The sequence below is a fragment of the Trachypithecus francoisi genome, unplaced genomic scaffold (assembly GCF_009764315.1).
Source record: "Trachypithecus francoisi isolate TF-2019V2 unplaced genomic scaffold, Tfra_2.0 Contig01579, whole genome shotgun sequence".
In the NCBI taxonomy this organism is placed as follows: Eukaryota; Metazoa; Chordata; class Mammalia; order Primates; family Cercopithecidae; genus Trachypithecus; species Trachypithecus francoisi.
In genome coordinates, this window is record NW_022681442.1 from 33,684,882 (window position 1) to 33,712,785 (window position 27,904).

Consider the following 27,904-nt stretch of genomic DNA (forward strand, 5'->3'; position numbering starts at 1 on the left):
AAGAAACAGGTTGACATTGGACAGAGCCCCAAGAGACTCAGGGTTCCTAATGATCCTGAAAGTTTACTCAAGGGGTGTGTGTGTGTGTGTGTGTGTGTGTGTGTGTGTGTGTAAATGTGTGTTTGTATATTTTTCTGCAAAAATGATTTAGTAATTTTTGCCAGATTTTCAAAGGGGCCCACAACCGTTAAAGGCTTGATGGAGGCTCAAAAAGCCAGAAAGTTTGTCTATGCCTAGCTATTTCTTTTCAGAGGAAGATCACAGAGACCTGAAAACAGAGCCCAGAGTAGGTCCTGGTAGTTCTGCTCAAAATCCAGGGATAACAGGGGCCAGGGACTGACTGACTGGCCCTCTATAAAAGAACACATTTAAATCATTTTAAGAGTCAAGGGCCCAGAAGCCAGACTAGTGGGTGATGGTCACAAAAGCGTCAACAGATGGGAAAACAGTCCTAGCTCCTTCCCTCTCCAATGGTGGATTCCCAAGTCTTTCTCTTCTGTAGCCCTTTACCCAGCTTTCAGAAACCCAAAGACCTCACTAATGGAAGCTCAGAATTCATTCAATAAACACTGAGCGCCTACTATGTGCCAGGCTCTATTCTAGGCGTAAAATAAAGGATTTGCCTTCAGAGTGTGACCCACCAAGGCCAGTTTCCTGCCTGGACAGGGGTATTTTGAGCATTGCTGATCAGGTGTGTTTTTCTGGCGCTTAGCACCCCCATTCCCCTGGTCCAGAGAGGCAGAAGCCATCCCCTCGCAAGGCAGCGGGTTAGGGGCGAAGACAGGGGAGCAGTACCTGTGATCAAAGCGGTGAGGGAGGCTAGTAGGACGCGGGCAGCAGGAGCAGGAGGGCCAGGCCCGACCCGGCCACTGCTGGGGTGGGGACTAGGTGGGACGGGGTGGGGGCACTGCCCATGGGGACAGAGGGTGGAGTGGAAGCGGCGCTGCCGGCAGCCACCTGGGCCTCTGCGCGCCTGATCTCGGAGCTGCGCTCGCCCGCTCCCCGCCTGCGGGGTCCGTCGCGGAGCCCTGCTCTCCATACTCAGCAGTCCTCGGGAGGTGCTTGGACACGTCCCCAGGCTGGATAAAGATCGGCTCGGCGCTAGATCCGCAGTCGAAATCTCGCCATCAGCGCGGCTCGCGCGGCCGCTATGGCCCGGCCCGGCGACGCCAGATCGCTATCCTGGGGGAGAAACGGGAAGGCAGCGACGCCGCTCCCGCCGCCACCCTTGGTCCTGAGCGCAAGGGTGGCCGCGGGGTCCTGGGGCTCGCCGCTCTCCCCTCCCCCTTCGCATTCCTTCCCTGCGCGGCCTCCCCAGGGACCCCCGCTTCCCTCCCGCCCGGGGCCCCCAGCGCCCAGCCAGACGCCCTCTCCCCTCCTCGCCAGGCCCCGCTGCCTCCTGAAGGTTACGCGACGCAGTGGCGGGGCGCGGGGGGGAGCCCGCCCTCGCCGCCGCCTGCGCCGCCGCCCACCCCAGTGCCCGCCGCGCCGCGCCGGGCCAGCCTGGCTGCCGGCTGCTGCCACCGCAATCCCGGCTCCTAAATCAGCGCGGGGAGGCGCTCCCTCCCCTCGCCTGGCTCCCCGGGCTCCCTGGACCGCGATTGGCCGCACTGGCGCCCCCCAACCCGGGCCCCCAGCTCCAACTGCCGCGCCATTGGCTGCGGGCCTCCGCCAGCCTTTACATAAGCCCGGGCGCGCTCGAGTGGAGTTCTATAAAGCGAGCGCGCGGCGTCGGGGCGGGAGGCTCGAGGCCAGCCCGGGACCGGGGCTGGAAGCTAGCAGGCGGCGGCACCGGCGGCAGAGGCGGCAGCAAGCGCCCGCTTCCCACGCCCCCAGGCGGCGGGGCCGAGAGCGGGAGGATGGCTCCGAGCGCTGACCCCGGCGTGAGTACCCGCACCAGTGCCCCCCACCCTCAGGCAGAGAAAGTTTCTCCAGCTCTGCGCGCCCCCCGGATCCGCCCGCAAGGATGGCAGGGACGCCGCCCGGGAACCGGGGAAGACGGAGATCGCGAAGGCGGCGGCTTCGCTCCTAACTTGCTGGGAGGCGCTGGACTCGATTGGCGCGCGGAGCCTCCCCTGCGGGCTGGGGGGCGAGGCGGAGGCCGGGTTGGAGGTGGCGGAGAGGTGGGAGCCGAGGTGTGGGGGCAAGAGCCCGCAGCTGACAGAGAAGGTGTTGGGGGCGCGCTGGAGGTCAGCTGTCAGGGGAGGGGGCCTCCGGGGCCGATAGGGGGCGGAGCGGGTGAGGAGGGACGTGCCAGGGTATCGGGAGAGTCTCCCACTCATCCAGGCTGAGATCCGGGCCGGGGAAGCCACTGGCCTCGGCCGAGTGCCTACGCTTCTAGGCTGGGGAAGAGCCCCGGGGGCTGGCTCTTCCTCCCCTGGGAAGCCCAGTTCCCGGGCACAGCGCTGGGTGGCAGAGAGCTCCGGGAGCCAGCCCAGCGCGCGGCGTAGCTGCTAGCCGCCTTATACTGGACGAGGTGTGGTCTTCCCTTCAGGCTGCCTCAGGCAAGCCAGCTTCAGGCATTCCAGGGAAACCGTGAGTCCTCCTCGACCCCGTGGGCGCACTTGAAGGCTTTGATGGGGCAGCCAGGCCGGGCTTGGGGGCATGCCCAGCAATGCAGCGCGCTTCTTTGCAGTACACTAGTTGGGAGCCCTGGTTAGTCCCGCTTCTGCAGAAAGCAACTCAAGAATCCAAAGTCATACCAGCCTGGATGGAAGCCTCCCAGAGTGGCGGGGAAATTCTCCTAGGGTTGAGAGCCTGGGGGGGCTTCCTCCGGGAATGACTAATGAATATTGCTGCTGCTGCCGCTGCTGGTGGTGGTGGTGGTGGGTGCACCTAGTGTGGCTTCTGCACATCCCAGGAGACGCTTCAGTTCTCCTGACAGTACACATTCTTGAGTCGTACTTGAGATATCTTCTCGGATGGGTGCAGGACTTTCCACGTGAAGCCAGGTGGAAAAGAAGGGAAGAGGGTTCCAGGACAGGGGACAGTTCTATAGTGTTGTCTTGAGTCAGGGGAGAACTCATGTGGGAAGAGATAAGCGATTGACGGAAATTTGGAACCCAGATGACTTGGGGCTGGAGATGTCCAAGACTGAATTAGAGCTCATTGAGAGAGTCACACAGTACATCACCCTCAGCCATGGGGGAGAGGTGGAGGCTGGAAAAGTGGGAACATGGTGGCTGTTCCAGCATGGTTCTTGAGAAAATGTTGTCTCTCTCTCTCTCTCTCTCTCTCTCTCTCTCTCTCTCTCTCTCTCGACTTGGTTAAGAACATCCTTCTGGCAGTAGGTCCTAAAGTCAATTTAAGAGGTAATGAAGAGAGTTGAGGGTCTTGATGATGGCACAGAGGACCACAATTAGAACATTCCACTTTCCGGTGGGTACTAATGGACTCTGGAGAAGGTCAAAACTGTGTGTGGGGAGTCAGGGAAACCTGCTCTGTGGCTGCTCATTTGGGGCTGAATCCTCCACCTTATCCCATCCCTGAATGTGGCTGGATGTTCAAACTCCTAGGGTACCTGCTTCAGCCTGGAGATATTTTATGGGGGCTATCAATCCATATCCCAACCCCCAACTCCATCGTTGTCTCCCTGCAGTCAACATTTTTCTGCTGCATTTCCCAAGACCTTCTCTCCACTGGGGATTTGTGCAGTGAAGTACCTGCTTGTTGCTTTTTCTTCCCTTCTCCATCTGGGCAGCACCTGGTATTCGGAATCCTGGTGTTTATTCCTTGGCACCTTGATGTTTGGTTAAGACGTCCTATGGCTGCACGGGGTGCCCCTGTGAATGTGTGGACCAATGGCCTGTGTAATTCTAGGGAGTGAAATAGACGCTTTTAGAAAGAATACCACCAACCAGGAAGGCAGTCCTATTAAACAGCTTTTGACAGCCTCCCATGCTCAAGCCCTCCCTTGCTTACCATGCTGAGGCGGTAGAAGCATAATGGTGGAGCAGACTCCTTGGTGTCCAGTAGGGGGCGCCAAAGGTAGCTAGCTCAGGACCACTGACTTTCTCACTCCTTGCCCTTCACTGGCTGTAGCAACTTAATGCTTTAAGGCAGCTCAGCCTACAGCCTTCAACCACCACCATCGTAATTCGAATCCTTCTACCACATGCCTCCTGGGCTTCAGGTGGTCCTGTGACCTCAGGTGCAATGGGGCAGGTGCAAGCACAACGTTCCAAGGAGACAGAGCTGGTACACAGCCCCACCCTCTCTCAGGGATCACTCCTTTGTACTTGGAGCCACTGTGTTATTTGAACCCTTTAAGGGTTCATGGAGTTCCAGAACATGAGAGCCAGAAGCAAGGAGCCTTGGAGAGCATCTCATCCAACCCCATCCCATCCCAACGCTCACATGCACATTTAATTCACAGATGAGAAAACTGAAGCTGGGTAAAGCCAAGGTCACATGGCTATTTGGTGGAAGACATGGAACTAGGTCCTAGGATTCCCAGTGCTCGATTCAGAGCTGTTTCCACTCCAGTGGCCTGCTTCCTCTTCACTGTAAAGATGGATATACTTTCTCTGTACAGTAGTCACTCATAGTTATTGACTGACCAGGCTTTGGTAAATTAATACATCCCATACAGTTGGGGAAATTCTCTTTGAATCTGTTTTTCAGAGTGAGAAGGTGAGGAGAAAATACAGTTCTTGTCTTGGACATACACAGGTCATAGAAAGTCCTAATTATTCTTTCCCTCCCTCTACAATCTCGTCTCATTATTCCAAGTGGTGTTTTAAGCAAAAGCCATGCAAGTCCAGGTTTCTGTCTGTGCATTAAGAGTCAGAAGTGCTGAGTCCCCCACTGTGGTCTTGGAACCCAGGCCTGGAGCACCAAGGAATGCTGGCATGGGGTTTCTCTGTCTTGCAGTCACACCATTGCTAGTGAGACCTCCCAGATTCATTCTAGATGGATTGGAGAGTTTCCAAAGAGTATTTGCCTATTTCCTCCACCCTTGCTGCTCCTAGCTCAAGGTCAGAGTGCTAGGACATTCTATTTTTGCATAATCCTTATGTTTGGGCTTCTTGGGTGATCTGCAAGATACTACCATTTCCATTGCCCTTTCTTCTGTTCCGAGAGCCTGCTGTTGACATCTGAGCTGGGCTCTGGAAAGAGGTTTGCTGAGTGGCGTGTGGGCTGCCCCCTTTGTTCTTGTCTCCCCACCTGGATTATTTGCACACTGAAAGGACTTCCTCCTGGTTCTTCTTGGAGCCTTAGCAGACTTGGCGGCCTACCCTCATAAGAAACCCACTGCTGCCAAGCCAGAATTCTGAGAGGCGGAATCCTCTTCTCTCCCTAAGACTCACGAAAGGGATGCTTGTTGCCAGGGAAGATGCTTGAGTCCCCTCCTCTCCCTCATGCTCACAGAAGATGAAATTGGGCTTCATCTTCAGCGGGAGGAGGGAGGTGGCAGGATCACATGGACCACCTGAGAGCAAAAGCCCCTCTCTTTAAACTGGAGTCTTAAGAGGCTGTGCTTGAGATCTCACCAGCTCCTAGCTTTACTGGTGAAATGAGCCTGCATTCTCAAGATTTGGTCTAGTTCTGGATAAGACCAGAGGAATACACTTACATAAACTGTGGTTATAGCATAAGCTCTCTGGACTTTTGTTTGAATGTGGGAGTGGGTAGAGAGCTTGAGAAGTGGCATTAGACTATGAGAAACAGGAAGTTGTCTAGTGGGGCTTTTATGAGCCCCACCGGATGACTGACCCGTCCCCCTCTCATTGTAATGGTAAGGACACAGGCTTAGAATCTGGTCTGTGCTTGTTGGCTTAGAGACCTTAAACAAACCACTTAACCTCTGCAAGCCTCAGTTTCCTTCTCTGCTAAATGATGAGGCTGACAACGTGTGATGAGGGTAGGGGAGCAAAGCTGGAGGGAGACAGTCTTTAGTCTCCTCTGCCCTTGGTTAGAGGTAAAGAGGTATTCAGTTGGAAGGGGATATTATTGCTGAATCACTGGGAACCCCCGGAGTCTTCTCTTTCCCAGAGAGTGAGCTTGAGTGCCCAGGTTTGCACATCAGCCTCTACTCACAGCAACATCTGGGCTGATGGGCAAGGACTTCTTGGCAGGGCTCCCTCATTGCCTCTTTCCCTCCCCCACCTCAGGGTTTTCACTTTGGGGTTCTGCCATGTTTGGGAAAAAGAAATTTTACAGGTCCCAGGATAATTCTGAATGTGATGGAGGGCCCTGAGCTATTGATTCCTAAGGAAGGATCTTTCTGCTGGGAGAAGCCTTCCTCGGAGCCCAGTGATTTAAGAGTGCTGACAAATTCATGCTCACCGAGCCTCCTGCAGGCTGCAGATACAGGCTTCCAGGCCAGCCTGGGCTCTGCTAGGGATTTCTGGAGAACCTGGCTGGTTGCTTAGGGGACATAAACCTGTGAACTTTCCTTAGGAGAAAGTATGAAATCAATTGGTTCATTATCACACCAAACACACCCTGGACCATTTAGGGCATTTAAGAAATGAGAAGTAGCCAAGGACTGAGAGGTTGTCTTTGAAAAGTGTGCAGAAAGGTGTGAAAGGGTTGGGGAAAAGGAAGGGAGAGGAAGACCTTTTTTCCACTGAAGCACGCATGATTTTGACCTTATCAAAGTCCTTGAATGGTGACTACAGGGGTTATTTTGTTCCCCCTCCCAGATATTTGGCAATGTCTGTAGACGTTTTTTCTTGTTACAACTGGGGAATGAGGTGCTACTAGTATCCACTAGGTAGAGGCCAGGGATGCTGCTGAACATCATACAGTGCACAGAACACGCCTCACCACAAGGAATTATCTGGCCCCAAATGCCATTAACACCAAGATTGAGAAACCCAGGACTGGAGCATCGCAGTACAGAATCACAGCACATTAGAGGTGGGAGGGATTTTGGAAGTATTCTCCTCCAATTCCCCCAATTCACAGCTGACAGCACTGAGATCCAGAGAGGAGAGGGAACCAGCCAGGATCACACTGCAAGCAAGTGGCAGAGCTGGAATGGAATTCAGATCTGCTCTCTCCTGAGACCGTTTTACCCAGATTTCCCCAGAGTTGTTGTGAACATTGAATGTGAGCTGTGAAAACAAAAATAAACAGAAAATTATAGAGACTATATTAATATTTCTATTATTAAGAATTGGGAGTTTGGAAAGTTATATTTCTGGCTATGCCACTGACTCATTGTGTAATACTGAACAAATCATTCTCCCACCCTCATGCCTCTGTGTGTGTGTGTGTGTGGTGGGGAGGTGGTCTTAGCAAAAAATAGATATATATTATAATCATTCTCTTTAGAGAAAGGTCCAAAGATTTGCCCTTCAAAAACCCTAGGCACTTAAAAAAATAAAAATTTTCCTTGAAAGAAATCATGTTGACTTCGTAAGAAGCAAAGCGTTTACTTCTTGGAAAAATTCCAGTACCCTGGCCCTGTAAGTTGGTTCCAGCCCAGGAAATCTGATCAACATCCGGAGGAGAAACTGATAGCTCCACAAATGACAAGAGGCTGGATATGTCCCCTCTCCCTCCGAGAAAAGGAGATGGCGACTTCTCCTCCATCCTTTCCTGCTCAACCCTCCTGGCCCAGAAGTTCTACAAGGAACTTCAGTGAGGGATGGGAAGGCGTGTCATTAATTAGTGAAGCCTTGTTTACTTAACAGACATATTCTTAAACAGCTCTTCCAAGGGACATTTGACATATTACTTTAATTAGCTACAGAAGAATTGAGAGTGCAGAGAGTGTAAAATGACCCTCTCTGTTGTTTCCAGTTACTCTTATCTTTATTTGCACCCAACAAGTACAGTGACAAGGACATGGGAATCACTGCTGAGCTCTGGGAGTGTCACGGTGACCTGAGGAGGGACTGCAGGGACTGCTTTCTTTCCTTACATCAACCTTCACCTACCTGGAGAGTAGCCACCTCGGTGGAGATTCCTGCTTTGGCATTCCAGACCTCTATTGATATAGACTGGTCTTAAAGGAAGCATCATGTTGTACAAATTTTAACACAGCTCTTAGGAAGGGGAACAGGCCTGGGAGCTGGAGTTCTCCTCCCAGAAGGGCAGAGGAACTCTTGTAGGATTGGTGGGAACAGCCTTAGTTGGTGTTTTTCACATGAGGTCTGACCCTGGTCTTGTCCTCCTTGTGCTCAGGATCGGAGGTAGGAAGTCACTTGAGGCTCCTCTGAGAGGACTGAGGTGACATCCCTCTCTTCCCACATGGGAGCGTCACTGTGTAGATTCCTGCCATGAATCTTCTACTTGTCCTGAAAGAGGTCCCTTAGCCTCTGGAGGTCAGTCACTGTAATCAGAGGAGCTGGTGGCAGGCTCTTTCCATCACCGGCAGTCTCTTCCTCTAAGGGGTGGCACATTCCCTTTCACGCTAGTCTCTAAGAACAGGCTCTTTCTTAGAAATCATCATCATGCACCTCTCATCTGAGAAGCTGTGTATATCCAAAGAGGCTTTTTCAGGTGGGGAAATAAGAGTCTTCAAGGAGAAATGCTGCCTTGTAAACAGTATGAGGCAGACATTGTCATTTGTTCTCAGCCACAAAATTCAGTGCCTAGCACGGCACTTGGCATGTGGAGGGGTTCAGTAGGTGCTCGGTGGGTGCACAAATGAGTAAGTGAATGTTGGTGGCCATTCTGGGGCAGAGGTGGCCCTTGGTATTCGATTGGATCTCCAAACCCACCTTCCATCTAGCTCCTTCCCAGAGCCGGCATGAGGACTATGTAAACCTCCAAAGGTCCCCTAATCAAGCAGCGTTTGAGGACTCCAGACAAGACCCACTCCATGAGATGATGGCTGGCTCTGAGCCTGGAGCAAGGCTGTTTCTCTTCCTCTTTACCTCCCTTTGCTGTTCTCCCTCTCCTTCCTGCCCCCTTCCCACCTGGCTGCTGCGGGGAAGCTCAGTGCAGGTTTACTTTGCTTGAAGCTGATAGACTACATGGAAATTTGGACTTCCACTGGAGACAAACTAGGAAGTAAATCACAAAAAGATATCTGGGAGGATGCTTTTAAATAGCAGGGTCCATGAATGCATTTTAAATTATTTAGGGAAAAACTTGACCCATAAACTATTAGGCCTGGAAAAGGATTTTGAAAGTCATCCAGTGCCCCACCTGACCCGTGCCCCAGGATATTCAGATCCTCTCTGTGATGCTGTCACTCACTCTTCAGAAACATGGTCTATCCATCCTGCACACTGCTGCTTAAAGTCTAAAACGCCCTTTCAAAAATGCAAGTCTGATCCTGTCTCTGCCCGACTTCAAAACTTCCCACATGTTGTGACTCCAGGCTCCTTACTGTGGCATGGCAGGCTCTCCAGGTCCCAGCTGCTGCCCCACACAAGACTGCGTCTCCACCCCTGTCCCCACTGTCCCCTCTTCTCTCCCCCCCGACCCCATATCCCAGACATTGCTCTCCAGCAGCAACAAATGCATCCACAGCATGTACCAAGCTGTCTCACATGCATGTCGTTGATCCATAGGTCTCCACCATCTAGAATCCAATTCACCATATTCAGAGAGTCTTTTCTGCCTGCCCTTCCCACCACCTCCCTAGTTAATCCCACCCTCCTATGGCCTATGTCTAGGCTTTATACTTGTTCTTTTCCTTTTTTTTTTTTTTTAGATGGAGTTTTGCTCTTGTTGCCCAGCCTGGAGTGCAATGGCATGGTCTCAGCTCACTACAACCTCTGCCTCCCAGGCTCAAGCGATTCCCCTGCCTCAGCTTCCCAAGTAGCTGGGATTACAGGCATGCACCACCACACCTTGCTAATTTTGTATTTTTAGTAGAGTTGGGGTTTCTCCATGTTGGTCAGGCCGGTCTCAGACTCCCGACCACAGGTGATCTGTCTGACTCAGCCTCCCAAAGTGCTGGGATTACAGGCGTGAGCTACCGTGCCCGGCCTACTTTGTACCTGTTTCTACTCTGAGCTTATCCCACTGAATTATGTCTCACCCCTGATAGACTGTAAGCTCCTTGAGGTCAGGGACTATGTCTTTTTCATCATTTCTAAACTGGCCCATAGGCATCTTCTCAATGTTTGAAGAATTAATGTGTGTAGCATAGCATGCTAAGGGGTTCTGTGCTTAGGAAGCAGTATTTAAGGAGTCGAAGAACTCCATCAGGGTCCCCTGGACAAATTAGTTACAGAAGCAAACCTATTCCTCAAAGTCTTACAGTCCAGAGCATTCCATTCAACATCTGGCAACTACTCCTGGAAGGGGAGCACCAAGCAGGCCTGGACTCTGTCACCTGGTACGCATTCATGCATCCCACAAACATTTGTCATTAGTAGTAACAATGTGATTATTGGTACTGTTACCTACCACGTGTGGACTTTCTGCCAGGCATTACGCTCAGCACTTAACACACATTCATCTCATTTCATTCTCACGACAACCCGATAAACGTTATTTCCCATTTTACAGAATGGGAAGTCTGAGCAGTTAATAGTACCTATTAAGAACCTGCTGTGACTTCTGCATAAGGCTAGGAGATTCCATTTGTCCTCTCACTTTCAGAAACACCATTTCATTAGCCCACTGGCTTCTGTGGCACTTCCTCTACTGGGTCCCCTGAGGGTTTGTCTGCCTTTTTCTGGAGCAAGCCCAAGTCTCTCATCTATGAGTGCTGCTGCAGGCAGTGTCTAGAACTGTCTCCAGGTAGAGGGGAGGAAGAGGAATTCTTACATTTTCTTCGTGCTGGGGAAAATGCATGAAACATGGCACCTTCTGTGGGGTAGGGAGTTGCAGAGGTCTGGAGTTTGTCTCTTAGACTGGCAATACAGAGGACAAGGGTGGGGGACAGGGTACAGAAATAGAAGCATTAGAATGTATACTAATGCCATACATTACCAAAAACTTCATCTTGTTCTCAGCTGTTTTCCTAGTGCCCAGAGCAGTACCTGACATAGAGTAGGTGCACAAGACATAATGAATGAATGAAGGAATGAATGAATGAGTGAATGGATGGATGGATGAATGAATGAATGAGTGAATGAATGACTCAATGAATGAGTGAGTGAATGAATGAATGAATGAGTGAATGATGGCCTCTAGTGTTCTCGCTCACTTGGGCCACAGTATTTGCTGCCTAGCTGGCTTCTTTGCTTCCAGCCCAGCTTTCTCATGACTGTCTCCACACTGTATTGACAGAGAATTCCTTCTAACACACCACTCCAGCCATGGCATTCCCTGGCCCACTGGGCCTGTGTCACTCACGAGGCTTCCAAGATCTTTTCCAGCCTCCTTTGCTGTACTCCTTCCCACCAGGTGTCCTGCCCCTGCCCCAAGTCTGCCCTGCAGAGCCTCACTGCACTACACAAACCTGCACATCTCCCAGGCACCTGCTCCTCTCAGCCTGGAGCACTCTCTCCATCTTGTTCCTCTGTTCTGCTTGGTGTTGCCTCTCTTAGGCCTTCCCCAGCTTCCCCAGGCAGAGATGGTTGCTCCTTTCACTGTGCTCCCATCTCACTTGGTTAAGACAAGTTTGATATCATGAGAGAAACTATTCAGTATGGTGTTGAAGAATTCTGGAGCTCCTTTGCTTGGATGCACATCCTGGGTCCACCAGGTACTAGCTGTGTGACCTTGGGCAAGTTACTTACCCTCTCTGTGCCTTAGTTTTCTTATCTGTAAAATAGGGACAGTCATAGTTCTTCTCTCACAGGGTTACTATGCGGATTAAGTGGGTCACTCATGTGAAGGGTTAGTGTCTGGCACATGGTCAGCGGTAGGTATGTATTATTATTGTTAACTATCCATTCTTCGTATAGTACTTGCTATGCAAAATTGCAATTACGTGCCTCTCTGTGTGCCTGGTGTACAGAGTCCGTATGAAGATCCACATGACCCATTCTGAGATTTAGGAAGGAAGCTCTGGCAGCGTGTGGAAGTGGGAGGAGGGGAGAGGAGAGGCAGAAGCAGTTAGCAGGTATTGCTATTGTTCAGGTGAGGGAGATCCCCCGCAGGAGGGGTGGAAAGACTGAGCAGCTTTGAGTGAGATTTGTGAAGCAGAATTGACTCGGGGATCCAGTGGGTGTGAAGAATGAAGAGGCAGCAGAGATGGTGCCAGATTTCCAGCCGGAGTGACAGTGTTGGGATTTGAAGGGGTCCAGCGAATAGCGTCCCACTCCCCGACTCAGATTCAGGGCCAACTAAGAGAAAGGACAGGAGAGGTGGGGCTCAGGCAGGTGGAGATGGAAATGCCACCTTTATTCTAGAGGCAACTGCCTGGCAGGCCAGGCTCCTGTGTGGGGTCCCTGGGGCTTGCTGACACCTTAGCCCTGCCCACTGCAGGCTTCCCTGTGGGTGGGGGCAGGGTGGAGCCTGCCTGGCCAAGCTCCACACATGGCAGAGTGACCCCTGCAGGGAGGCAGGTCCAGAAAGGGCTCTTCAATCCCAGTTCTTTCAAACTGCCTCCCTTGGGAGAAGGGAGCAGAGTAAAGAGGGAGGCCCAGGATGTCACTCTAGCTAAGGTTTCTCCATCTCAGCACTGTTGATATTTTGGGCTGAATAATTGTGGGGGCTGTCCTGTGCATTGTAGATGTTCAGCAGAATTCCGTGCCTCTACCCACTAGATTCTAGTAGCACCTCTTCCCTGGTTGTGACAACCAAAAGTATCCCCAGATATTGCCAAATGTCCCTGGGGCCAGAGAGCAGCAAAATCGCCGTAGTGGAGAACCACTGCTCTAGTCTGATGGAAGGGCCTTTGACTGGAAACACGCAGTGTGGGGAAATGGGTGCTGCCTCCCAGCTTATAAGCCAGGCGGTGGGGTCTGTAGATAGGGAAGGACAGATTGGGTGAAGGCTGGGTCCTCCTGACCTTTGCAGAGTCGGCTCTCTGTTTTTCTTTCCTTCCTGCTCCTCCTCCTGCCTCTCCATGCCCACCTAACTTCATGGCATCCTCCAGCTACAACCCCTCCCTCTAGGAAGCGCTCCCCAGCTCCGCCTACTAGCTAACTTAGATCTCTCTGTGCTCCCTCCTCCGCAGCACCCCTCACCCTGTACTGCAAATGGTGAGCAGTTTTCTTGCTGTGACCCTAGCACCTAGCACAATGCCAGGGTCATCAAAGGTCTGCAAGAAGTGTTGTCACAGGTGAAGACCCAGGGCAGCTCCTATTAGCTCTTCTCCAGTGTTGCTTGAGTGCCAGGAGCTCTTTTGTGGGTGTCTTTGTGGAGCTGGTGGCCCAGCCTGTGCCGGGCAGAGTGTTCCCATGGCTGCCTCTCTCCTTCATGTCTCAGCCCTCCTACAAGTGTCTGAAAGGCTGTGTATTCTCTGCTTGTTCCCAACATCGGAAACATTTAGGCTTCTTGTTTTCATGAGAGCTTGGGGTGTGGCCTTGGCTCTTTCCATAGTTGCGAAAGAACTGCTTACCCCGAAAATTGCCCTGGAGGCCTCTCCCCACAGCTGCCTGACCCCAGGTCAGAGAATCCAGGTTGCTTGGTTACCGGTTTCCAGGCTCAATTCAGGAAAGTCCTGAGGCCACAGAAAACAGTTTGGCTACATGGAACCCACAATTAATGTCTAAGGACTATCTCACCTTTCAGCTCTCTGCGTCAAAGAAGGGGAACATGCAAGTTGGGTGCCACCTGCCTGGCCCTGGAGAGGCCTTACTTGTCACTGACTTAACCCTTGAAAGCCGGTCATCTGATCTCCATGGTACAGATGAGGACACCAAAGACCAACAAGATGAGATCCAAAGCCGGGTTGCTAACTCCAAATGTTGGTCTCACTCTTTTTTTTTTTTTTTTTTTTTTTGAGACAGCGTCTTGCTCTGTTACCCAGACTGGAGTGCAGTGGCACGATCTTGGCTCACTGCTGCAACCTCCACCTCCTGGGTTCAAGCGATTCTCCTGCCTCAGCCTCCTGAGTAGCTGGGATTACAGGAGGTGCCCCTTACCACACCCAGCTAATTTTGTTGTACTTTTAGTAGAGACAGGGTTTCACCATGTTGGCCAGGCTGCTCTTGAACTCCTGACCTCAAGCAATCCACCTGCCTCGGCCTCCCAAAGTGCTGGAATTCCAGGCATGAGCCACCATGCCCGGCCTCTCTCTTTATCTCTCTGTCTCTTCACCTTGCTGGGAATTGTTCAAAAAGTTTGCTTATAGAGCATTTTTAAGAAATTATTGCCAGGTGTGATGGCTCATGCCTATAATCTCAGCACTTTGGAAGGCCAGTGTGGGAGAATTGCTTGAGCCCAGGAAGTTCAAGATCAGCCTGGGCGACAGTAGCAAGACCCCATCTCCACAAAAAAAAAAAAAAAAAAAAATAGCCAGGAGTGTTAGCACCCAACTGGAGTCCTAGGCTACTTGAGAGGCTGAGGTGAGACAATTGCTTGAGCCCAGGAGTTTGAGACTACAGTGAGCTATGATCGTGCAACTGCACTCCAGCCTGGTTGACAGTGAGACCCTGTCTCAAAAAACAGAAAATAAATTATTATTAAAAAACAATTCTTCTCACAGCTTGAAACACGAGTTTTCCCATCTCTGGCCTTTATGAAGTCCCTTCTTTTCCCCCTCCGCACACCTCCCCTGCAGGAGAAGCTCACATCCCTTACCGAGGCACCCTGCGCTCTGGCCCTGTGCCCCTCTGCCTTTGATATTTAGCCTCGCCTCGTCTGGGCTGCTTTACCTGAATAGCCTCCCATTGCCCTTACACGGGGTGTTACACCTAAAATCACATGGCTGCTCCACTGACTATTGGGAGAGCTCCTTCAAGGAAGGCAGAGGCTGGGTTTTATTCATCTTTTCACTCCTAGGACCTTCCGCATTTCTGCATGGAGTAGTGTGTACTCTGTACTTCTCTAGTGCTACACCTGCCGGGGAGTGCTACTCCCAGTGCTCTAATACATAGTAGGTGCTTGATACCCAAGCATTCAAGAAAACAAAACAGTTCAGTTCAACCTACTTTTTCATTCCATTCTTAATCTTTCGACCTGTTCTCCCCAAGGATTCAGATGTTCACAGTGGTGTGACAAGAGGCTCCCTGAGTCAGCCACACAATATGCGAGGTCACTCCAGGTGCCAGCTGCTCTTCTGCTTCAGGCAGTGTCATCCTGCTCTGCTTTTCCCCCAAAACTTTATATCTCCCCTCCTCCTCTGACACTCCCTAGATAAATAGATTTTCTTTATAGACTTCAACCAGCCGATGATGAATTTTGGTAGCAGAAACATTTCTCACTTCAAATCAGATTGCAGCTTCCCATCTGGGGACCACGAAGCTGGGGCAGTGGTTCCCAACCCAGACTGTCCATTTATATGATCTGGGCAGCTTCTAAAAATACACAGCACTCAAACTCCCACCTCAGACCAGTTCAATCAGAAGCTGGGTAAGGGACGTGGGTGGTGGCATATTTCTAAACACCTCCACCCCAGGTGGTTCTGTTGGGCACCTAGGGTTCAGAGCCACCAGCCTAGGGTCTTGTATCACCTGACAGCTTCCTGGGAATGCAGGCTCTCAGGGGCCACCCCACACCTACCGAATCCGAATCTGTATTTTCAACATGACCCTCAAGTGATTGGTAAGCACATTGCCTTTTGAGGAGCATTTCTTTAGAGGAAGAACAGTTTTTAAACAACTATGACAAATTACAAGCAGTTTCTGTTGATTCATGTTATCAATTGGACATACTCATTCCTATGCTTACTTAACACATATTAACAGAGAACCTGCTAGGTATCAGGCACTATGATGGTTTCTGGGAACACAAGGGCATATGTTTCTATCTTGGCCTGCAAATTCCTGCCCAGAATCCCTTCTTTCTAGGCTCTGCCCTTTAATGGGAGCTATCCTTCATCTCCTTGACCTAACCCTCTCTCCAGCATCAACGCTTTCCCCTTCTCACCTCTTCATAAAAATTAGAGTCAGAATCCATCTTTGTCACTCCTTGTCAATTGTGGTACTTTGATCTTGAGCTGAAGACAGCCAGCTCTATGAGTGTGTAAAGATAAACTGAGCCTGGGCAGCTCTGGAGATTGCATAACCTAGGATTGATTTCAGCTTCTTAGATCCAGAGGCAGAGGAGAATGTTCTTAAACCAATCTTGTACCTTCACTGTAGTATATAGTCTGGTTTCAGGACTCTGGGAGCTACGGTATGGAGCCTTGCTATTCGGTGTATAGTTTATGGACCGACATCATCACCACCACCTGGGAGTTTGTTAGAAATATAGAATCTTGGACTCCACTGCAGAGTTATTGAATCAGAATCTGCATTTTAACAAGACCACCAGGTGATTCACACACACATTAAAGTTTGAGAAGCACTGATATAGAACAGTGCTCATCAAATTTTGCAACATATTAGAATCATGTGGGAGCTTTTAAAAATCTGATATCCCATGATTATCTATTAACAGCAACAAAAATTTGGTGCCCTTACTACACACACATCCTGTGCCAGTTAAGTCAGAATATCTTGAGATGAGACCCAAGCACTCATATTTTTTTATTGTGATGCAATACACAGAACATAAAATTTGCAATTTTAACCATATTTAAGCATATACTTTAGTGATGTTATGCATATTAACATTGTTGTACAACCATGACCACCATCTATCTTCAGAACTTCTTCATTTTCCCAAAAAGAAACTCCATAATCCACTAAACACTCCCATTTCCCCTATACCCAGCCCCTGGCAACCACCATTCTGCTTTCTGCCTCTATGAATCTGACTACTCTAGACACCTTGTAGAAGTGGAACATAGAGTATTCGTCCTTTTGCGACTGGCTTATTTCACTTAGCATAATGTCTTCAGGATTTACCCACCTTGTAGTATGTGTCAGAATTTCTTTCCTTTTACTTATTTTTTATTTTTTCTTTCTTCCTATATAAAAGCAATTCCTCTGTGTTTAAAGCTGAACAATATTCATTGTATGCATAGGTCACATTTTGTTTATCCATTCAGCTGTTGACGGACACTTGGGTTGCTTCTGCCTTTTGGCTATTGTGAATAATACTTCTATGAACATGGGTGTAAAATATCTGTTCATGTCTCTTTTTGCAGTTCTTTCGTGTATATGCCCAAGTGGAATTGCTAGATCATATGACAATTCTAATTGGAATTTTCTGAGGAATTGCCATACTATTTTCCATAGCAGCTGCATTATTTTCATTTCCACCAGCAGTGCACAAGGATTCCAATTTCTCTACATCCTCACCACACTTATTTTCTGTTTTTGTTTTTTGTTATAGCCATTCTAATGGGTGTGAAATGGTATCTCATTGTGGTTTTGATTTGCATATCCCTAATGATTAGTGATGTTTCATGTACTTATTGAGCATTTGTATATCTTTGGAGAAATGTCTATTCAAGTCCTTTGTTGTGAGTCAGGTTGTTTAGTTTTTTTGTTGTTGAGTTGTAGTTCTTTATATATTCTGGATATTAATACTTTGTTAGATATATGATTTGCAAATATTTTCTCCCATTCTGTAAGTTCCCTTTTCACTCTTTTGATAGTGTCCTTGGATGTACAAAAGTTTTTAATTTTGATGCAGTCTGTTTTAGCTATTTTTTCTTTTGTTGCCTGTGCTTTTGCTGTCTTATCCAAGAAACTATTGTCAGGCATGAGAATTTTTTTAAAGCTCCCCAGATGATTCCAATGCACAGCCAAGATTGAGCAGTGTTTCTCAAATTTTAACATGCATTGGAATAATCTGAAATCTTGTTAAAATGCAGATTCTGATTTATTAAGTCTGGAGTGGGATCCAAGATTCTGCATTTCCAACAAGCTCCTAAATGACGCTGATGCGCTGGTCTGCCGACTGCTCTGAGTAGCCAGGGTAGAGAAGAGCATTTAAATGATTTACTTTATCTGAACCCCCCAAAAAGAGGGTAAATATTATATTTACAGACCGTCTTCTAAGCTTCCTCACCATAACCATTGCCCAAAAAATACACCATCAAGACAGCCCACTGCTTATCCCTGACTTTCAAACTGGTACTGAGCAGCCTGGTGGGTGCATTGGGTACGTTTGGCATGGCAGAGGAATGAAATGTAAAGGACTTATTCTCCCTGCCCCACTCTCTCCCTGGTCTCAGGGGGAGGCCAACCACTGCTCTACTCATGCTGGGTGAGTTCAGGATCCACATGATGGCTTGCTCCTCTCTGGCCTTGGCCCTTGTGAGGCAACTATTATAAAACCCTGCTGAAAAGCTTGTCTTGTTCAAAATATGTTTCATATCCTCAGAAAGGAAAAACACATTGGTTGGTCTGAAGTTTATAGAAGAAACTCAGGAGGGAAAAAACTGCTGAAGGTCTGCATCTAAAAAAATATCCTTTAATTCATCATAGAATTTTAGAGCCGGAAAGGATCTTTAGAGAACTCCAAACCTTCATTTTGGGGAAGAAAACTGAGACCCAAAGAGGTTGTGACTTGTTTAAGGCCACCCAGGCAAAATAGAGGTCAGCCAATGGGTGCATTATTTCTTTCTCATCTTGCTTTAAGTTATTTATCTGGAAACGGATAACACAGAGCAACTACTTCTTTCGTATCTCTCCTTTTCATTAAAAGTAAAGGTAAAACTAAAGAGGCTAGATCATGGTTCTTGACTCTCAGGGCCTTCATTAGAAAGGTTCTAATGATTAGAACTTTTAGGCTCATATTACCCGAATGGGACCAGCCTCACTGGTGGCCATGACCCAAATTGCAGGTGTGGTGCCTGGGAGGAACTAACTAGCTTCTAAAACACATGTCGGATGCCACTTTTCTCTTCCATGCCCATTGCTGATGTTGTAAGCTGATCACAGCACTCTTTCCAGCCACTGCCAATCAATTGGATTTGGCCCTCAAATTGAAACTCCTTTGCCATTCACTACAATAGAGGTCATCCCTTGAAAAGTCCAATGACCTTCACATCCATGCTACATTTCGGCATGTCGACAGTGGTTATTAAATACTCTTTAGTTTCTCATTTCCTCCCCCATCCCCACCCAGCTGCTCATTAATCCAATTATGAGTTTCCTTTATCCAATCAAAGTTCCTGCCAAGTTGCAAAGCTCTTTTAGTGATTCATGGTGCATTTGTCTTTAGTGATTAGAAAACCCAGCAGAAGATGCTGTCTCGTTCAGACATCTCTGTAATTTGGAATGACCTCAGTTTGGTAGTGCCACGCCCCACATGTGCCCTGTGAACACACTACAAGAACCTCCTTCCCAGTTTTTGCCCTGCCATTGGAGCCTTGCCCCTGTGTCACTCCCCAGCCTCTCCAGCAAAGCATTCAAGAGGCTCCTGAATCACGTCTGACTCTGAAGGCAGTGCCCGGGCCCTTCATTTTGGTCTCTGGGTCCTTGAACAGCAAGCTCATTTGCTGGCAGGAGCATCTGTCTCCATATGGGGAGACAGTCTTCAGATCTTCCTTGCTCTTCCCTTCATTAAGACATCAGCCTCACTCAGCCTTGCTCTTGGCTGCCAGATGCACTGACAAGCCAGCAGGAAAAGTTCCATCTAGAATAGGTCTGCTACCTTCTGAAGGCAAGACAGTACCGCTTTGCCTGCTGGGACTGGACCCATGCAGCCTTTGTGGGCCTCCTTCCAGCAGAGCCTTTAAAACATTCCATGAGTGCTGATTCCAGGCCTGCGGGGAGAGTCTCAGGGTGGTGCCATCTGCAGCGTTCCAAGTGTCTCCCTTGCTTTCACTCAAAAGAGGTGGAGTCCCTCCACCTCCTTGGCCATTTTCATCTGTCTCCTGGGTGTGTGCCACTGGCTCCCATGGCACCAGGCTACTTGGCAACACCCCGAGTTATGTTAGAGATATAATAATGAATTATACAATGCATTATACATAATTAATTTATAATGAAACACGCATGCAGTGGTTTAATTTCTCCAAGTGAATGATGTGCTACCCGCCAGATCCTGCTGGAATGCCTTCCCTAACTGACTGCTTCTTGGTCTGGAGGTGATGGCCAGCTGCCCTAGGGAGGGATCTTGGCTTGAGGAACCTGCCAAGTCGCATATTCCCCCTGGCTATCTCTGGAGTATGTACCACAGAAGAACAGTCTTTCATTGCATCTACTATTGTTCTAGATCTGGATACTCATGAGGGTCTCACCCAAACTCTGCATTGTTTGAGAGCTGTTATGATCTTCATTCTCCCAGTCTTTCTCCCAGAGTGTGGGAAATGCCTTTGTATTTACACCTTTCCCTCCCCATCTCCCTCCCTTCCTCCCTCATTTCCTTCCTTCCACAAATATGAAATAAATGAAGGAAAGAAGTGCCTATTATGTGAACTACCCTTGGCTTGCTGCATATCAGTGAATAAAACAGAGATCCTTGCCCAAGTGGAGCTTACACTCTAGCAGAGGGAGGCACACAATAAATTATAAGTGTAATAATAAGTAAATTACACCATACATCATACAATGATAGGTGCCATAGAAAAAGAAAAAGCAGAGCAGGCTAAGGGCGATCAGCCATGATGGAGGCAGGTTGCAGTTTCAAGGAGGGTGGACAGGGTAAGGCAGGATTTGTGGAAAAGCAGCAGCCTAGGCACTGCCAAGCTCTCCATGAATAGGAGAGAAAGGCACTCTGGGCCTCCCCAGGACTTTAATGTTCTGGGGTTGCTTTGGTTACAGGTTCTTTCAGTAACGTTTGTCACTTTTGGTTTCAGATGTCCAGGATGTTCCTGCTGCTGCTCTGGTTTCTGCCTATCACTGAGGGGTCCCAGCGGGCTGAACCCATGTTCACTGCAGTCACCAACTCAGTTCTGCCCCCTGACTATGACAGTAATCCCACCCAGCTCAACTATGGTGTGGCAGTTACCGATGTGGACCATGATGGGGACTTTGAGATCGTCGTGGCGGGGTAAGTGCCTCCCACCCTCAGCTTTTGCTGTAATAAGGCTGTGTAACAACTCCAAATCCCAGTGACTTGCAACAACATACATTCTCGTAGGTCTGTGGTCGTCTGCTGGGCTCAGCTGGGGTTCTGGGATGCTATGGCCTCGCCTTTTGCTACTGCAGTGAGTCAGGATAGAAGGAAGTTTGGAAGAAGGGTGTTTGATCCACAGGCTTTTCAGGGAGAAAACTGGAATGCCCTGCTTTAAGGCACTCTCTTCTCTTCATATTTAAGCCTACTTGATGATGCAGGTATTACTTCTTTATGAGTGGGGCTGTATGATCTCTGTACAGGAAGGCCTTAAGGGTGACAATTATGGTAGAAGGGGATGCTCAAAGCTGCCTTTGCACAGCACTTTACGTAAGACTAAGAAAACATTAATTAACCATTTCAGAGAGGGGGGAAGATGGAAATTAAGAGGGACAGCTAAACCCCGCTGAACATGCCTTGGTGCCCACGGCTCCCTTCTCTCCTGAAAACCAACATTGGGTTGCAAAAAAAGCATAAGACTAGGAATCCAAATAGCCTGAGTTCATGCCCTAAGATGTAAACGTTCTAGTTGTATGACCTTCAGTCTCTTACTCACTGAGATTCAGAGATACTCTCTGTAAAAAGGGGAATAACTGTAATGGCTTGTTGTCTTGAAGCCTTCATAGGCTATTGTATGTGACAGTGCATTGTAAATTTCTGCCAATCACCACTGATAATTACTGTGCACTGAGGGTGCAGTGGCTCATGCCTGTAATCTTAACACTTTAGGAGGCCGAGATGAGTGAATCACTTGAGGTCAGGAGTTCAAGACCAGCCTGGCCAACATGGTGAAATCCCGTCTCTACTAAAAATACAAAAATTAGCTGGGCATGGTGACACACGCCTGTAATCCCAGCTATTCAGGTGACTGAGGCACAAGAATTGCTTGAACCCAGGAGGTAGAGGTTGCAGTGAGCCGAGATGGCACCACTGCACTCCAGCCTGGGCAACAGAACAAGACTCCATCTAAAAAAAAAAAAAAAAGATTGTGCATCGAGCACTAATATGTGCCAGGCACTATACATCATCTCATTTCACATCCCTCATTCTATTTCATCCCCAACAGCACTATGAAGTAAATGTATTGTCATCCCCATTGAGAGAAAAGGAAGGTGGGGTTCAGAGACAGTAAGCAGCTTGCTCTCTGCTAAGTAAATAGTAAGTAGATGAGTCGGGATCTGAACCCCAAGGCTTCCTAACTCTACAGCTGTCAAACGGCACTGTACAAAGTTTCGTTATCACTTCAAAAATCAGTCAATCAATAAAAACACTACAGGGGCCTGTCGACCTCATTCTGGGAGGCCCGAGCTTTTTTGGTAGCACTAAAGTAACTGGCGGGTAACATTATTTGCAGCAATTGCATGTAACAGTAGAAAGCTTTGACCTTGGAATTGGAAGACCTGGTTTTAATTCTAACCGTAGCCAACCCAGTATTTATAAACCTTATGCAATTTACTTTACACAGACCCACTTTCCTCGTCTAAATAAAATTGGCGTATTGAAATCTACAGGGTAGTCATGAGGTTTAGTGGTGAGATGTATAGAAAAGATTCTTTGTAAAGTACAGTTTTTATTTTGTCTGTTCATTTCTTCTACTCTGCAAAGAGTAGAGTTACTCAATTCTAGGCCTTCTAGATCTAGATTGGTGTGCTGTCCAGAAGCACTTTCTGCGATGATGTAAATGTTCTGTGTTGATGCTGTCCAGTATGGAATCCACCAGCCACATGTAGCTACTGAGTATGTGAAATGGTAGCTAGTGTGACCAATGAACTGAATTTTTAAATTTTCTTTCATTTTAATTAAAAATAGCCACTTTTGAATTGAACAGTACAGTTCTGGGCTTTTAGAAGGAAAAAACTAAAGAGCTGAATATGACAGAAAAGGAGAAATGGAATCATTGTAATGACCCTTTTTACCTTGGGTGACCTGAGCAGATTTGCAGTCAATCAGCCTTGCCTGTGTCCAGTTCTGTGACTGTCCAGTTGCTCTCTGAGTCAGGGAGACACCCTCCTCACTAAGTCCATGCCCAACCTGATTCCCAGAGCCATGTGCCACTCTGCCAGAATCTCTGGTTAAAAGACTTTGATGCATCTCTGAGACGTTCTGTTTGGATGGTTGCCCTGCCTCCTACTTGGCGACCCTGGCCTCCCCTGATAGACCCTGGGGACTGAAAGAGGACAGAGAACAGCAGGGCAACCATCCTTCTCTCCTCCTTCTCGCCCCCCAAGTTGCAACTATTGTGCTCTCCTTTCATCTTGGAAGATGGTATACTCTTGTATTCCCACAAGTTAATATGGAAAAAAGTAAGACCTGAGATATGAACAGAAAGTGTCTTCACCCTATTTTCTTCTCCTTCTGAGACCTGGACATCTGGAAGGAGCTAGCCAGATCCCAGAGCATGGAAAGCCTCTCCCTGTCTCCACTGGGAAGCTGTGTCTGATTTCAGTACCTTGCACCCCTCTCCCAGCCCCTGCCCCTACACTGAGCAGCCAACGCTGCTTCTTATGGTTTGGCTTTCCCTCCTTCTCCCCTGGCTGTTGCAGGAGACCCATTGGGTCTCCTGCTCTGTTGCACTCTTTTCCCATGGTTCCAGATGGAAGGAAAGAAAGGGTGCGAAGGGCGGAGCACACTCCCTAAAGGAAGATGCAAAGAGCCTCTTACAGCATACTTCATTATTTTTGCTATCGTTTTCCCCTTTCCACAGCATCACTCTCAAAGGCATGCTGAGATAGTAGGCACAGGTTGCATTGCTCTCCTCATGATTCATCTTTCAGCTGCGAAGAGCAGAACTAGCAGAGAAGGTCTTGGCCCCAGGGCTGGTGCTGGCCTGGGTCTATTTGGGAAGAAGCAGAGCTGTTTGGTAGCAGGATTTTCAGTTTGCCTGTCCTTTCCAGGTCAAACGGAGTGATATGTGCCCCCATGGGCCCACTCGCTGAGGTCAATTCCTTGAGCCTGTGTGTAAATATGGGTTCCGTGTGCAGGTCTTTATCCCGCCAGTCCTTTGATGTGCAGGGGATTGCTCCTGCACCTCCTGAGCCTTCGGTTTCTTTCTTTCCAAGTGTTGGGCATTCATTTCATCTTCCTCTTCAATGAAGTCTTTTTAGCTTTCTCTTTCAAGAAATGTGCCTTTGTGTCCTCTGTGGCAGTGAAGCTAGACCATCATTTGCACTGACTGCAAGGTTTAGAAGTCTCAACCTTGTGTAACTTGCTGTTTATATGGGTCCTGTAGGACTTTGGAGTCATCCTCTGGAAACAAGAACTAGACCATCCTGGGTCTTGATGTGGAATCAGTCATTTAGAGAGAGCCCTGTCTCTTCTAGGGCAGGGTTGAGCCAGGCAGCCTCTGTCTGAGAAAGCTTGGGCTGCTGGATGTTATTCTGAAAGATGATATTTATTGCTCACCCCCAGCAAAGAACAAGAGTTACACAGAAGACAGGATGGCAAAATTGGGCAGTCTCCAGCTCCAGGTCAGACTTTCTTTGTGGCTGTTGTGAAGCATTGTGAATTCTCAGAGCATCAGAAAGACACATTCTAATTTGAGTACCAAAATACATTCCAAAGGCAAATATAACTTTTTATTATCTTCAGCTTAGGATGATTTGTCACTGTCTCCTTTTTGGGGCTGGATAACCAAAAATGGACTATACAGACATATTTAAATCAGGATCTTGGGAGGTCATTTCGTCCACCCCTTGCCTTACAATAAGGCCACACCTATAGCATTCAGAGGCTCCATTTACTTTGAGCCATCTGAGGGAACGTGGCAATCCTATTGTAATCCAGCTCGATAGTTACTTATGTCAAGAACTAATTTGACTAATCTGAATCCCTCATATTACAGCTTACTAAGCTATTGCTTTTAGCTTTTGTTTTGCTATTGCCTTTGAAGATACAAACCAAATGATCACTATCTTTTCAAACAATGAAAGCTAGGATCACTGCCCTGCATTTCATCCCATGTGGACTTTTTGGCAACATTTCTGATTTTGACCCTCAGATTTCATCCACCCTAAACCTATATTTAATTCTGTTTTATTATCTGTCCAATTGTCAACTCTCTGTTTAAGAATCATGTAGCAGGAGTTGAAATTTTGAAAAATTGCATTTGTAGCCTTTATCAGGGGCACCTACGGTCCAGTTCATGACAGGTCCACCCTCTATTACCTTATAGACCTTCCACTACCTGCCCCCTGAAGGCATTTACTTTTGCCACCCCTGGTAGAGCAGCCAGCTCTTCAGTTTATAAAGCACTCTGTACTTGGACTTGTCTTGAATGTGTTGACCTTGTAGTATGTCTGACTGGAGCCCTGTTGCTTTGAGTATTTACTCTTTGAATAGGTTTGTTTTGTGTTGCTTTTTCGGTGTCCTCGTTCTGGTTATTGACAGCATTGATTCTGAGCGTGTTGCGGGTCGGTTTGTGTTGTATTTCAGATTCTTGAGTTAATTGTGATGGAAGGCGTGTGCCTGTCTCTGACTCTGGGAGGAGCAGGAAATGACCGCCCTTTGTTCTGCGGAGATGGGGGAGGGACTGGGCCGGCTCGGATCCTCTGCACATCTGGGCGAGTGCCTCCGCATATGGAGGGCTTATCTGTTAACCGGCAGGTGTATGATTGCAGTCTGCTCCCTGCGGGGTGAGGGGAAGATTTGATCACCTCTGGCAACTTCCATGCACGCACAGACCATTGAGGATCTTCAGGACTAGTTTTCCAGTAAATAGAAAGCCCAGTGGCTTCTCCTTTTCTCAGTGGAACTAAACACCTAATCTACAGTCTCACAGAGTCTGGAAAGGAATTCCTGTTGGTGTCAATCTTGTACAATTCCTTTAGAGCAGTTTTTGTTTCCTGGGATATCCCCAGAGGTCTGACATAACACCCCTACCATCTCAGTTTCCAACAGGATTTTGCTCAAATGGAAAGATTGTAGTGGTTGTAAAGTTTAAATCATGATTTAGATCCATTTTTCTACCCAAAGATTATTCATTTGATAAAACCGTAACACATTCTTCAAACTTGGAAGGGTTTCATTTAAAGGGATGCTACATACTGTAAAGCAGTGTTTTAGGTTTTTCTTAATTTTGCAACTATGTCAGGAAACTTTTTAATTTACTACAGTTAATTGAATTATTTAAAAGGCAAATTGTATTCAATTACCAAATTAATCATAATTATATAGGGGATAAATTTGCCATTATAAATAATAAGAACAATGATTTTTAAAAAGACACATTTATCCATGATTTAGCCAAAGCAGCATTTATGCATTTTATTATAAGTATATATACATACATACATGTAGTATATAGATATATATAGTATTTATAGATAGATATGGTAAATAATAGGTAGATGTAGTATGTATATAAATATAATTAGATACATATTGAAATATATACATATATGCACACATTCACATATGCTTTTAACAAAACCAGTACAAATATTTTTGAACTTTCAGTCTTAATTGTTGTTTTGTATAACATTTTAATAGATTTGATAATCAGTTTTGATATTATCTTAAAATGTTAAATTATTTCATTCTGTTTCTTTTTTTTTACTTAAAATATATTTTACTTTTGGCCAGGCACGGTGGCTCACGCCTGTAATCCCACCACTTTGGGAGGCTGAGGCAGGCAGATCACCTGAGGTCAGGAGTTCGACACCAGCCTGGCCAACATGGTGAAACTCTGTCTCTACTAAAAGTACAAAAATTAGCCAGACATGGTGGCACGTGCCTATAATCCCATCTACTTGGGAGCCTGAGGCAGGAGAATTGCTTGAACTTGGGAGGCGGAGATTGCAGTGAGCCGAGATCACGCCATTGCACCTCAGCCTGGATGACAAGCCTGGATGGCAAAACTCCATCTCAAAAAAAGCTATATATATATATGTGTGTGTGTATTACTTTTAATTACACTTAAACACATTTTGTTGCACAAAAAATCACACAACCTAAGTGAAGGTAAAAATCCATTTTTACCAATCCACACTCCTTCAAGACCATCCCAGCCCCCTCCCAGAATAACAACTTTTTCGGTCTGCTGTTTATGCTTCCAGAAATTTCTATGTCATGTATATAGAGAGAGTGTGTGAGAGACAGACAGAGACATAGGGAGAAAGAGTCTATGTTATGTACATTTCTACTGTGTATATATATTATAAAATACATAATTTATGGAGAAATCACACTGATACATATTGTTCCAAAACTTGCTTTTTTTCACTGTATAATATGTTCAAACACATAGATGTAGCTTTTTTAAAAGTTACTTAGTATGGATGTACTGTATTCATTTTGCCATTCCTCAAGTGACGTTTAAGCTGTTTCTAATCTGTGACCATTGCAAATTCCACCACACTGCATGTACATCCTTACACACATATGGAAATATTTCTTTAGAATGGATACCAAGAAGTAGAACCGCAGGGTCAGGGATATGTTCATTTTAAATTTTATTAGATGTCACCAAATTGCTGTCAATCTAGTTTTTTGTATTTACTCAGAGCCTAGAAGTAAAAGGCTTTGGATTATTCAGCTCAACAGCTGTTCAAGCACCTACTGTGTGTACAGCCAAATATGTTCCAGGGTCTGAACGTTGTCAACGTAGATTTAACAATCCTAAGAAGGAAAAGAGCGCCTCTTCTACATCTGCAAAGGAAGCTGCTGCTGTTAAAACTGGATTGAGGAACTTCAGTACTTTCTGATTCAAACTGCTGAAAGGGCCTCCTCTAAAGCTTCTTCTGCAAAAATATATTTCTTAAATGGGTCACCCTTAACCCTGAGATTTCATTGTTGTTGGTATCATGGAAGAATGATTGCAGTGTGCCAGCTCTTCTGCTGTGGTTTTGGATGGACTGCCCCTGATTCTGAACACTAATAAATACCAATTAAATTAAATACTAATTAAATGCTAATACATATGAACTGGAGCAGGAGCCAGGGCTTTTTCTAGCCCATTCTTAAAACTTTTCTTAAAAAGGTTACTCAGCAGTGCCTGGCAGATTTGCCAGAGCTGTCTCATTGCCGCATCCATACCTCCTTC

At 47.4% G+C, this 27,904-nt stretch overlaps 1 protein-coding gene across 2 annotated transcripts in view; it reads left to right on the plus strand.

Annotated features, from left to right (window-relative positions):
• The first annotated feature begins 1,509 nt into the window (after positions 1 to 1,509).
• The window catches only part of CRTAC1 (cartilage acidic protein 1), a 165,384-nt gene continuing 138,989 nt past the window's right edge, over positions 1,510 to 27,904 (plus strand). For both annotated transcript variants that reach the window (XM_033186631.1, XM_033186641.1), the window contains exons 1-2: positions 1,510 to 1,883; positions 20,609 to 20,802. In XM_033186631.1, coding sequence (XP_033042522.1) covers positions 1,860 to 1,883; positions 20,609 to 20,802 — 218 coding nt within the window. In that variant the 5' untranslated portion in view covers positions 1,510 to 1,859. The remainder of the gene's footprint in view (positions 1,884 to 20,608; positions 20,803 to 27,904) is intronic.